General features: G+C 36.3%; 1 protein-coding gene across 2 annotated transcripts in view; it reads right to left on the bottom strand.

The window, feature by feature from the left end:
* Positions 1-12409, bottom strand: part of GLIS3 (GLIS family zinc finger 3) — a 195149-nt gene that overhangs the window by 28275 nt on the left and 154465 nt on the right. For both annotated transcript variants that reach the window (XM_068177058.1, XM_068177057.1), the window contains exons 4-5: positions 9423-9584; positions 7957-8067 (exon numbers count right to left, since the gene is read on the bottom strand). In XM_068177058.1, the coding sequence (XP_068033159.1) occupies positions 7957-8067; positions 9423-9584 (273 nt within the window). The remainder of the gene's footprint in view (positions 1-7956; positions 8068-9422; positions 9585-12409) is intronic.

Below are 12409 nucleotides of genomic sequence, written 5' to 3'. Positions count from 1 at the left end.
AATGCAGTGCATTCAAAGCCCAGACTGAAGTGTGACAGATTAATGAGAAACATAGAATTAGAGAATCATAGACTCATTCAGGTTGAAAAATATTAGTATGATCACCAAGTCCAAGTGTACACCCAGCACTGTCAAGTCCATCCATGACTCTCTCTACCAGGCCACCTAAAGAAAGAAAGATTCCTTCTCTATCAAGACCATGTTCATGTATATACTCTTGCAGGGAAGTGAAGACAAAGAGAAAAGGATATTGTTTGATACCAAAAACAGACCTGAAGAACATGAAATGCTATGAGCATGAACTTGTTTACAGAATTTTGAGACAATCCGGGTTGTTTGGGGTTTTTTTTCTGCCTTGGGTGTTAATGTAATGAGAGTGACAGCACTTATTCTTTCTTTCTTATGCACTTTTCAACGTGTCACACTGCCAGAGCTCACAGAAGTATAAACTCAGGACAGAAACCAAGTGCAGGAAGGAATCAGTATATGGAATAACAAACATTAACAAATTAGTAAAATGAACCACCAATCTCCTGGTTATAAAACTGCCGCAGCTGTCAGAACACCATGAAAACCACTGTGGGGGTTTCAACTTTTCCTTCTCCCTGGTGAGCAAAGTTCTAAATGTAGTGCTGGCAAAGCATATCCTTCACAATGGATCTTCCTTGTGAAGCGTGCCTTGTACATCCCAACACAGCACACACTACTGCTGCTGCAGTGGCTGGCGGGGGGCAGGGCGGTCAGCCACAGCCAGCGGTACATGGCTTCCAGAGCCTGGTTTCCGATGTCTCGCTGACCACACTCAAAAGAACGGGTTGTTACTAGTCTCAACAGTTTTCCAACAAATTGTATGATTAAATTCCTTAAACACTGCTGCCTGTTCGTAATCCCTTTTTGCAAACATGCCTTTCATGAAAAATTGCTGCACAACATGGTGTCTGACTTATATTTCATTCTGAAGACAAGAAGTAAAGGGGTTGAAGTTGGGGATTAAAACACTCCTTACTGCATTTTCTTCTGCAGAATAGTTTCTTAGTTGCCATGGGCACTGTTCACTGACCCTGTGGCCCTGAATACACTTATTTTTGCATTGGTGACATCCTTTAAGTGGACTTCATAGAGAACAAACGAGACAAAATATCCTTATTTTCAACTTGTCTCCAAGCAAGAAAATAGGTTTGCTTCTCTTTCAACCCATTCTCTCCCATTTGCAGTTTCAACAGTGAAATCTGAACTAAGAGTCTGAATAAGGTCAACCAAAAACTGAAAGATGCAGAAGCCACTTATCTCATATGGTAGTATGTTTGCTCCCAATGAGGAAGGTGTTCACAAACAGAGCACTTCATCCAGATTAATATAGTCACATAATGGAGACTGCCACTGGCAATTAGCATAGTGCCTGAATGACCTGAAACACCAGTGATGTAATGCTTGGGTCCTTGCCTCCCACCTTCCTTATCAATTAAATATTTTGAGTTAGAAAAATATTTAAAAAAAATAATTCCTTTCACACAAAAAACACAATAAGCACTGTGTTTCCTGAGCCACAAAAAAAGCTTACTTCAAATACTGAGAAAGAAAGGAAAAAAAAAAAACTGGAAAGCCATAATTAAATTAACAAACAAAGGATACAAGCTAAAAAAAATCCCCACACTGTTTTCTTCTTGTGTTAGTCACAAAATCTAAAGACTGGTAAAAAGATTTGTTTTTTCTAGAATCTTTAAACAAACTGGTAGTTTCATCAGTTGTGTTGTAAAATCAATATGTAGTCAAAATAAAAACCCTGTTTCTACTGTACTGTAAAATAATTTAAAAATGAACCATCATGAAGTATGCAGCTCTGTAAGATGCAAAAAGGTCTGTATTATTTTGGATAATATAATTGCTGACATAACCCACGTAATAGAAAGCCAGACAATTTCTCAAAACTTAATAGAAATTCCCATGTTAACCTTTTGAAAACACCTGTATGTCTTAGTTCCAAAGAAACATTGTTCAATAGGAGAACATCATGTCTTAAGCAACTGGGTTTTTTCCCATTTCTTGTTTTCATTGTAAGGTGGACAGGTTTGTATATCATACTACAGGTTGGGCTAAGAAGTGTTTGAGAGCAGCCCTGTGGAAAAGGACTTGGGAGTGATGGTTGACAAAAAACTCAACAAGAGTGTGTGGTCACAGCCCAGAAAGCCAAACGTGTCCTGGGCTGCATCCAAAGCAGCGTGGGAAGCAGGGCCAGGGAGGGGATTCTGCCCCTCTGCTCTGCTCTGGTGAGAGCCCGCCTGCAGTGCTGCATCAGCTCTGGGGTCCCAACACAGGAAGGATGTAAAGCCATTGGATTGAGTCCAGAGGAGGCCACAAATTTCATCAGAGTATAGGAGCACTTCCCCTACAAAGACAGGTTGAGGAAGCTGGGGCTGATCAACCTAGAGAAAAGAAGACCTCACAGGAGCTTTCCAGTATCTGAAGGGGGACTACAGAGATGCTGGAGAGGGACCCTTTTTCAGGAACTGTATTGATAGGCAAGGGTCACTGGCTTAAAACTGAAATAAGGTAGGTTTAAATTAAATGTCAGGAAGAAATTCTTTACTGTTAGGGTTGTGAGACATTGGAACAGGTTGCCCAGAGAAGCTGTAGATGTCCCATCCCTGGAAGTGTTCAAGACCAGGCTGGACAGGGCTTTGAGCAGCTTTGTCTAGAGAGAGGTGTCCCTGCCCATGGCAGTGGTGCTGAAATTAGATCTTCTTTAAGGCCTCTTCCAAGCCAAACTATTCTATATTCTATATACATTATACGTTACAGGGCTCTAAGAGAGAAGTGAACTTTTAGAAAAGGAATATAAAATAACTAGACTTCTGAAGAATTCAGTTATTAAGATCTGCCTCTAAAGGTGAGGATTTTATATTCCCTTTTTTCTAATATGAAGGTTGCACAGTGGGAGAAGAGGAATATCTATAGCATCTTTATAAGCAAGGTGGCTTCTGTAAAGCCCTCTCAGTTCAGATGGGAACCCTCATCAAGCTCAGCAGAGGCCACTTGGCAAGGGAACACCAGTAATTGCTTTGGCCAGATCATTTAAATCCTTATCCCATTGTTTTCAGTGTGCTCCATACCTAGTATGGACTGTCTGCTCTACTACTAGCCTCTACGACAGTCTGAAGTAGGAGTGGATATGGCTGAGGTGTCATACTGCCTGCTTCATCTCAGCAGTACAGTTTTTCACCGTTTTTCTTATTATAATCAGCAATAGTATTCCAAAAACTTCCTACCATTGCTAGCTGATCAATGTTGGAAGAGCAATAAATGCAATGGGGAAGAAATCATGCATAAATTGCACCAGGATTAGAGAAATTCTGTTTGCATTCTGTGCTTTATTTCTGCACAGTAACACCTGAAAAAACTTCCTTCCAGTCAGATATCACAGGAACAAATGATGGAAGCATCCAATGTGATTAGTGATGGGGATAATGTTTTGCTAACTTCTCAAGAGTGACTGTTCAGACATCATTTTACATTAACTGACCAATCTGTGTGAAAAAGAAAGATTACCAGGAAGAAAAAAATCAATCTAGAAGCTCTGCACGTAGCCCATATCTCCTTCCGTCTCACCATTCCCTCCATTCCTTTGTGATTTAGTACATGTACCATGTAAACGACAATTTTTAAAAACCTCTATCATGTCTAGATAATTTTCAGAAATATCCTTTGGACTGCCTGTCCTGAAGCTATGCCTCTATGATATTTTATTTCTGGCAAAAAGAGTACAAAAATTTCTGTCTTGGAAAAAGAAAAAACAGAAAAATAAACATAATTCCTGTGTTAGGCTAAAACTAAGTAGTGACCTAGGAGTATCACTGAGTGTCTGCTGAGGTGTTAACCTATCTGGTCAGTTGAATCCTTGTATAGGTTCCTCCAGACCCATTTGAATGATCTAAAATGGTATAGGTTTACAGGACAGACAGCTTTTAGAGGCAGTTGTCAGGTAAGCATTCAGTACCTCAAAGCTTGTTTAAATAACAGATCTGACCCATAAATAATTTAAATAAAAAGATCAAAGACATGATCTGGTCACTGTTAGAACTGCCAAGAAATCAAAGGCTGGTCAGATAAACAAGGGAATTATTATGTATAAATCATTCTTCAATTCAAAGTCCAGACTAAGACTTTTGCATTCCCTTTAGGTGGTCTTGTTTATGTCAATTATTCAAATGATCTTTTCCTTTTTTTCACAAATATGGAGCTAACTAGCTGTATCTTTATTTATTTCATTTTCTTTTAATTAAATAGAAACAATGTTTTAAACCTTTATTGGTTGTGGTGGTGTTTTGGCAGGACATATCAACTTAAAATACTGTTATATATGAGAACAGTTATTCACTGGTATGGATAAAATTAAAACTATCTAAAAGCATAGCCACTGCATTGTTCAGTTGATAAGGTCAATGTTACTAAATCGATCTTGTCTTTGCCCAACAGCTGCACAAAACTGGAACTTTTTGTCCTTTTTTAATTATCTCTTATCTGTTTGAAAATGCACTTTTCAAAAAGAGAAAACCTTCAAGAAAGGCAATGGACATTGCAGATATTCATGACAAGATCTACAAGGCCAGTGGAGAGTCCATTCCATTCCCAGTGGGAATTGCATTGCAGTATTTGAAAGTGAATTAAATATTTTCTTTAGATTTACAAATACAGATTTCTTCAGAATGGCTGCTACAGAAGTAGCAAATTACTTTCCCTGTTATACCTGAATGGAAAAGACAATGATCTCATACTTGTACAAGGCTGAGTGCTATCTTACACAACAAATGGATCTTCATGAAGACCATAACAGTGGTATTGACCTCCTGTACAGGTTTCAGACCCCTGGGTCTCTCTTACAAAGAAGGCTGAGGGAACTGGGCCTGTTTGCCTTGAGAAGAGATGACTGAGAAGGGAGTTCTTCAATGTCTGTATGTCTCTGAAGGGAGGCTTTTCAGAGGCTTTTCTCAGCGGTGCCAGGCAATAGGACAAGAGGCAACAGGCAGAAACAAATGCACAGGAAATTCCACTTGAACACCAGGAAGAACTTCTTCACTCTGAGTGCGACTGAGCACTGGAACAGATTGCCCAGAGACGCCATGGAGTCTCCCTCATTGGGGATATTCAAGAACTGTTCCACACAATCCTGTGCAATGTGCTCTGGGATAACAGAGCAGGAAGGTTGGACTAGATGACCACTGTGACCCCCTTCAAACTGACCCATCCTGTGCTTATGTGTTCCAACAGCACAGGATCTGGATTTTTTTAATGATACGATATGTACATGATAATGAGTAGAATGATTCGAATGATATGAGTAGAACAGAACAACATTTTACTTTATCAAGGACAGAAGAACAGAACACTACAGCCTTGGAGAAATACATAAAGGACGCAACTTCAGCAAATAGAACTCATGCAAATCACAAGCAAGATGCCAGCTCAGCTCTGCCAGGCAGACAAAGGCCAAGTTATGAAAAAAAATTATATTGCAGTTACTCAAAAGTGGGGGTTGAGGAACAGGTACCTAAAAAGGACATGGGACATTGAAGACAGACCCCAAGGAACCTATGAGGATTTTTGATAAGGGATGAGACTATGTAAAATAAAGTAAAACATATACATCCAGTAAGGGGGGATAGCTAATTATTATGTGATCATTTTTGTATGATAAACACCCTGTTTACCTGGCATTCAGATATTTGATTAGAGACAGGATCCTCCAACTGCCCAGCAACTGCAGCAAAGAATGCCTCCTCTCTAATACTCAAAACCATGTTAGAAAGTTTCTATCCAGCTGACTGTGGTATCACAATATTCCATAATTTCATTTTCACTATCTTCAATAAAAATACTTCCAAACTAAAAAAGCTATGGATTCTTGATTTTCAATACAGTATCATCAATTCATAGATGAAAGACATTTGTGCTTTACTGAAATCAAAAAAGTGTAGCCACTGAAAACAGGCTTACTTGTCTAGCCACCTTACAAAAAGAAGTCTTGTAAATTGTTGTCCTTTCAAAGCTGAAATGAGAACAAGATTAAAAAGAGAACACATTTCAAAAATAATTGTAGTTGAGGGGGAATTAACATTCCTCTCATCATCACTTAATTCTCTCATTTGTCTGTCTAGCTTTCTTTCACTGACTTAGTGCCTTAGATGAAATCTCATCTATCTTTCCAATGAAAAGATGAAATCCTGGCAGAGTCAGCAATTTTTCCTTTTAAAAATATGATTGTAAACACTGCTTTTTACCCAACCAAAATATTTTAAAATTACAGACTGAATATTATGATGCATAGAGAATATACCAAAAATGTTTTATTAAACATTTTCAGCATCTGTTCCCAGATATTTGCATGGTATTTGTGTACATGTTTGCCCTCATTTTTATGAGTAATTTTTTCAAAATACAGAAAGGTGATTAAAGCAGGCACAACTATCTTTACTCTTGCATGGCTCTGCTTTCCTTTGAAGAGTAAATGAAATTTTATTGTACTATCCATTAAATTGCTTTTATTAAAGGCATTTTGCTGGGATCTTCTTGGTATATAGGATTTCATGCAATTACCTGGGAAGATTCCCAATAAAATGTATTTAGTGGATAACTAAGGGTCGGGAAATTAAAGGGAACATTGGCTGCATTGCAGATTTCCAGAAAAATAATTTGCCTTATATGATAAGTCATAGACACACATCAACAGAATTTGCTTAAAATAATTGAGAGATGGAACTTTACCTATATCCCATTGCATAATCCCATTTTAGAGAGCCAAGGAAAAACTCAAATCTTTGAAGATACATCTACAGAATCCGGTGTGAAGACTCAATTTAAACATCAGCACTGCACGTAAGATTCCACTCTTACAAATATGCTTCCTGCTATTTAAGTCTATGCAACATCAAAGATACATTTACAGGTAAAATCTTGGAAAGTCAACAACCTAAGATGACACAATAATGTCACTTGGTATGCAGGGGGAGGTTAAAGAGAGGATTAAAACCAGTCAGGCATGATATATTAAAGGAATCCATGACTAACGGGGTGTGACAGCAAAGGGTTTCATTCTTTTCAACAGAAAAGATCCCTAGGGCTTCAAGTATTAGTCCACTGTGCCTTTATAACCTTGGAATTTTTATGGTTATTTTTATGGTTATTTTTGATGAATTCACATTTTCATAATTACCTTTTCAGCATTAAGCCAATTTTCATTTTTAATTAAATCCATAAATAACCTTAATTCTTCATTACAAGGTTTGTTTTTCTTATTTTTCATTATTATTACTGTCAGGAAATATTTCAAATACCAAAGCATAATGTTAGTTAGTAATTATAACTTCACAAAGGTCCAGTTACTACCTATGTTGTACCTTGTAAACATTATACCAGTGATTAATAGGAGCTATGATGAAAAATGCTCCAAAAAATTTCCTTAGGTAGCAACTTAGCTCTTTAGAAGAGGACTTATACATATAAACAGTTGATGACTCATGGAGTTGATATCCACAGGGAATCAGCATTGTGAAATATCTTGGTATTATTGGAAATATCTGGAATATGGAAATGCAATTTGGAGCTTAGTCCAACATACTGCCCTCAAAATCCATCTTTCCATCTGAGACTGGACAATATTTTGTAGTACTGTGTATTTACCAAGTGGCAGAATTTGAAACCAAGAATTTATGTTTGCAAAATTTTTTTTGTATTGTTGTGTTCCTTTAGTGATTAACCATTACAGCAGAAAACATAAAGCATTAAACCATTAAGTCAGAGATGAAATTATCTATATACAAACCACACCAGTCTATTTGCTCTTTTTTCTAAATTAAAGTCTGAAATCAACCCAAGTACTCGAAGATGCATTGAAACATCTAATGTTATAACACTGATTTCTTCACATAAACTTTACACTAGTCAAGACAGCATAAAAATCACCTTTTTCCTGACTTGTTGATCTTTGGAAGAATGGGCTTTCACATGTTTTCTGAGGGAACTTGGATCTGTGTATCGCTTAGTACATCCTGGAATCTCACATGCATAAGGTTTCTAAATAAAATAAAAGGATATAATTACTGTAATATCACTGATTATTTTAACTCAAGAGAATACTTCTTGAGCCTTGGGATGCTACAAACCACATTACTACAAAACAAAAACATTGTACATTATTACATGCAGAAAGCTTCACAATTTGTTAGAAAAGGAAAAGATGAAGTAAAGCTTTAAAGGAAGAAAAACAAAAGGAAAGTTTTCATTACAGCACCTTTCATGATTACCTTTTTTTTTTCTTAGCAGTACAATGAATATTGCTAGATATACTTACAATTCTTCCACCCTCAGAGCAATCTTTGACTTAATCAGAAATTACATTCTTTACCTGTATCAGGTAAAGAAACTGCAGTAAAGGCCCAGAAAGACTGTTTAGGATTATAGAAGGATCTGCTTCAGAAAAAGAGAACAAGAAAAAGTGTTAGTTTATTATATTACAAAGAAGGCAAGCAAAACCCCAACCAAGCATTGAACACTGAAGTTTTAAAAATATTACATAAAAAAACACATTTTAATGTGAAGTATTGATCAACTCCCTCAGCTCACATTTTCTAATAATACTTCATTTTAGAAAAATACCTGTAAAATATCCTGTAATATCTTTATAGTTTTCTTAAAATAATTCTCAATAAATCTAACTCATATAAATATCTCATCTTGCCTGTTCTAAGCTGCCTGTCTTGCCTGAAGACTTGTAGGTTCACAATACTAAGTATTAAAAGAACATTATGTCCAACTGTTTCCTGGAAGTAGCTATTCAGCAATTTATTCACTTATGTTCCCCAAAGAATTTCTGAAAACACCTTGTACAAATTATTAACTTGCTAGTCATAGTTTTTATTATTCAAAATGGATAATTTACTTTTTTAAACAGCTATTTTATTCAAATGGCTTTCTTTTAATCATATTTCTGGACTTCTGCCCCTTGGAAACTGTCTCTGAAAAAACAATTATTTTTTTTCTGAAACAGAGGGTTTTAAACAAATTTCAGCCATCACTCAAATTTACAAGGGACAATCTGTTGGCACAAAAATTTTTAGATTTACAAAATTATTCTCTCTCTCTTGACTTTCTGGTACATACCCCACCCTTTTTATCAAATAAAAACACTTTATATTGCAGATGGCTTCAGTTTCCCTAAAGATCAACTAAGTGGGAGAAAGCGACCAGCCTGGGTCCATCTTCTTGCATACTTAGATGACTGGGTCACTTTTGAGGCAGCTTCAACAGCCTGATCAGACTGTCCACCCTCCTGTCTCTAAGGTTATGGACTACCTGCTGTCACCAAGCTGGAGGAAAGGAGCAGATGGTCTAATGTTCAGGGGGCTGCAATGGGACTTCTGTGTCCTTACAGTGTCCAAGTGTGTCCTCTGGTGCTTGGCACGGTCGCTGGAGTTGCTGAATGCTTTCTGGCAGCCAGGGTGCTGACAAAGGTACGGCTTTTCACCTGTATGGCTCCTTAAGTGAATCTTGAGATTTTCTAGTCTGGAAAAGGCTTTCTTGCAACCCTCAAACTAGAAAAGAGAAAGCAATTATTTGAAAGGAAAGCACACACAGTAAACCGCAACAGGAAACATCAAACAGAAGGGTAAAAGGGCATGCAGAGACCTCCAGCCTGCTATGGATGGGTAGCTCTGCAAGGCCTGGATTCTCAGTGTGGGTGTTGCTGCAGGGTTCAAACCATTTAGACTGTCTAAATGTACCTATCCTCCCTGCACGTGGCTGAATTAGGAGAGTATGTCCTACATTTTGCAGATGGCACACTGAGACCCAAAGGGACCAGCCAGCTGAGAGTGTAGCACCTGCCTGGGAAACACAGCACCAGCTGAATCTCCTCCCTGTGGCACACAGAGAGCAAAATGATCACTGTGAGGTTCTCAAGATTTCTGCTAGCTATCCCCATCTCAGCTCCAGGCTTCTTTGGATATTAGCAACTGAGCATATAGAGGCATCTCTCAGTACCAACCCAACCTACAGAGAAACAGCAAAGACATGCACAGAAATTTCAATCTGCGCTGACTTGCTCATGGTGATGTAAAAAGTGAAATTATTTCTGAAATATATTTTTAGCTTTCTGCCATGAGTAAATGTATGACATACTAAAAATACTGTAAGCCTGTCAAAATAAGATGTAATTCCTGTGGGGAACCAATAACGATGTGGCATAGTACTTCTATATCTAATCAAGTACTGCATCTGTGGAGAAATCTATGTTTATATGAACAGAAAACAAGTGTTTCATCTATCATGTTCTCATAGTTTACTGTAACCTAAAGGAAACTAAAAGATCTGTTGTATTTGACACCAGCATTTTTATATACATTTGATTTCAATTAGACCTAAATATCTATGAATATCAGAAGTATAGGTTTCTAAAATTCTATCAGTCAGGATCAATTAATCTTGTTAGTTTCAGTTGCTGCCTATCCCACTATGCAACATCTAAAGCTTCTGATGCAAAATGAACTGCTGGTTTGCAGTTCTTGCATGCTTGCAAAAATAATACTTGTGTAGTAGACATGTTTCCAAAGCTAACGCAAAAATTTCCATCATTTCACTACCTATTAATGTTATTTGCTTAAAAAGAAACAGGTCATTTTTCACTGGTGTCAGAATGACAAAACTAAATTTTATAATACATTATGCAGTGCATGTATGTTTACAAAAGTACAAGTAGGAAAACTGACATAATTCTGGTCATAATTAGCATGCCTTTCTTACAAATCTCTAACATCCTCAAAAAATGAGAAAAAAAAAAGATAAAAAAGAAATATAAAATTTGTATCATTTAATTTTAAGCACAGCTTTTGGATTACTGCAAAAAAGCATTACATGTTCAAAGACTGAAGTGTAAAACACATTACCTATAAACCAGCCGTATTAAAATTAAGCTTAAGAAATTAAAGCTTGATACAGAGGATGAACCACGCCTGCTATGCCATAATTGCAATTTATCTTTCCTACACATGCACTTCAGAAAATGTCTTGACCCATGAAACTTTTTATTTATATTCTATCCCTTTATCCAAAACAAACCAGTGTTTTTCAGATTATCCAGTTTTGATCACTGAACACTAATTAATGCTTATAAATATAAATTATAAAATTTATGCTTATTAATTTATGATTATACATTTATGCTTATCCTTCATGTTTATAGAGCTTTAGCATGCATACAAAATATTGTTGCAAGTGTAAAAATATTTTTACTCTTAAGAATTTTACTCTTTTAGAAAATATGATAGGATAAATAAAAAAAATAAAATACACCAACATATCTTAAAATTGCCTTGATTAAAATATCACTTTTTTTCTAGGAAAAAGTAAAGAGTAGAGACAGCATAAAAACATGGGAGCTAAAAAACTAATATAAGATATTAATCACAAATGTGATACAATTATAGAATGGTTTGGATTGGAAGGGATCTTAAAGATCATTTAGTTCCAAATTCTGCCATGAGTAGGTAGACCTGCTAGAACAGGTTGCACAATGCTCCATCCAGCCTTGGCTTGAACACTTCCCAGGAATGAGACAACTTTTCTGGGCAACCTGTGCCAGTGTCTCACCATACTCACAATAATAAATCTCTTCCTGACATCTAAGAAAATTTTTACTCTTTCAGTTTTGAGCCTTCAAAACATAACCTTCAAAAAACAAAATAATTCAAGAGCACCTCTGTTAAAATGAGAAATAAATCTACTGATTACCCTATCTTATACAGGCGAGTTGTTATTTTGTAATAATATAATGAAAGAACAACCATACATTCTAATGACTGTAACTATGATGTACATCAGAACAATTTTAGTATCTCAAGAAGCCATTAATTTTATAGGGTGAAACTCAGACCAATGAACAAGTTGTAGAAGCATGACTTTGTTTTGTTTATTTCGCAGGTTATTAAACTTTCAATTTTCAAGCATACAAATGAACTTAAACATGTAAATGATTGTTTATATGGCTGTAAAATTACCATTAATTTTAAATGGGCAAAAATGTTTAAGTTAATCTTAACATACAAATTTAAGAATTAATATTTCTGAAGACTTCTGCATTGCTAAGTATAAACTGGAAGAAAAGATAGTTCTCTCTTCTCTCCACAGCCATAAATTACTATCTGGCATATTCCCAAGGCAATATATAGTTCTGTATTGCTGGAAAGGTCATTCTAGCAAAACAGTCTACAAGCCTGTATTACTAAGAAAACCATCTTTACTCAACAGTTATTGAATGTTTCTTCTATAAAACAAATTTCTTAAACCTTGGAAATCTGTGATACTTAAGATAAAAGGAATGAAAATATAATCTTTTCAACAACACAGAACACACTCTCTATCC

This window comes from Anomalospiza imberbis, chromosome Z, assembly GCF_031753505.1.
Source record: "Anomalospiza imberbis isolate Cuckoo-Finch-1a 21T00152 chromosome Z, ASM3175350v1, whole genome shotgun sequence".
NCBI lineage: Eukaryota > Metazoa > Chordata > Aves > Passeriformes > Viduidae > Anomalospiza > Anomalospiza imberbis.
This window is presented reverse-complemented; position numbering and strand designations above follow the sequence as displayed.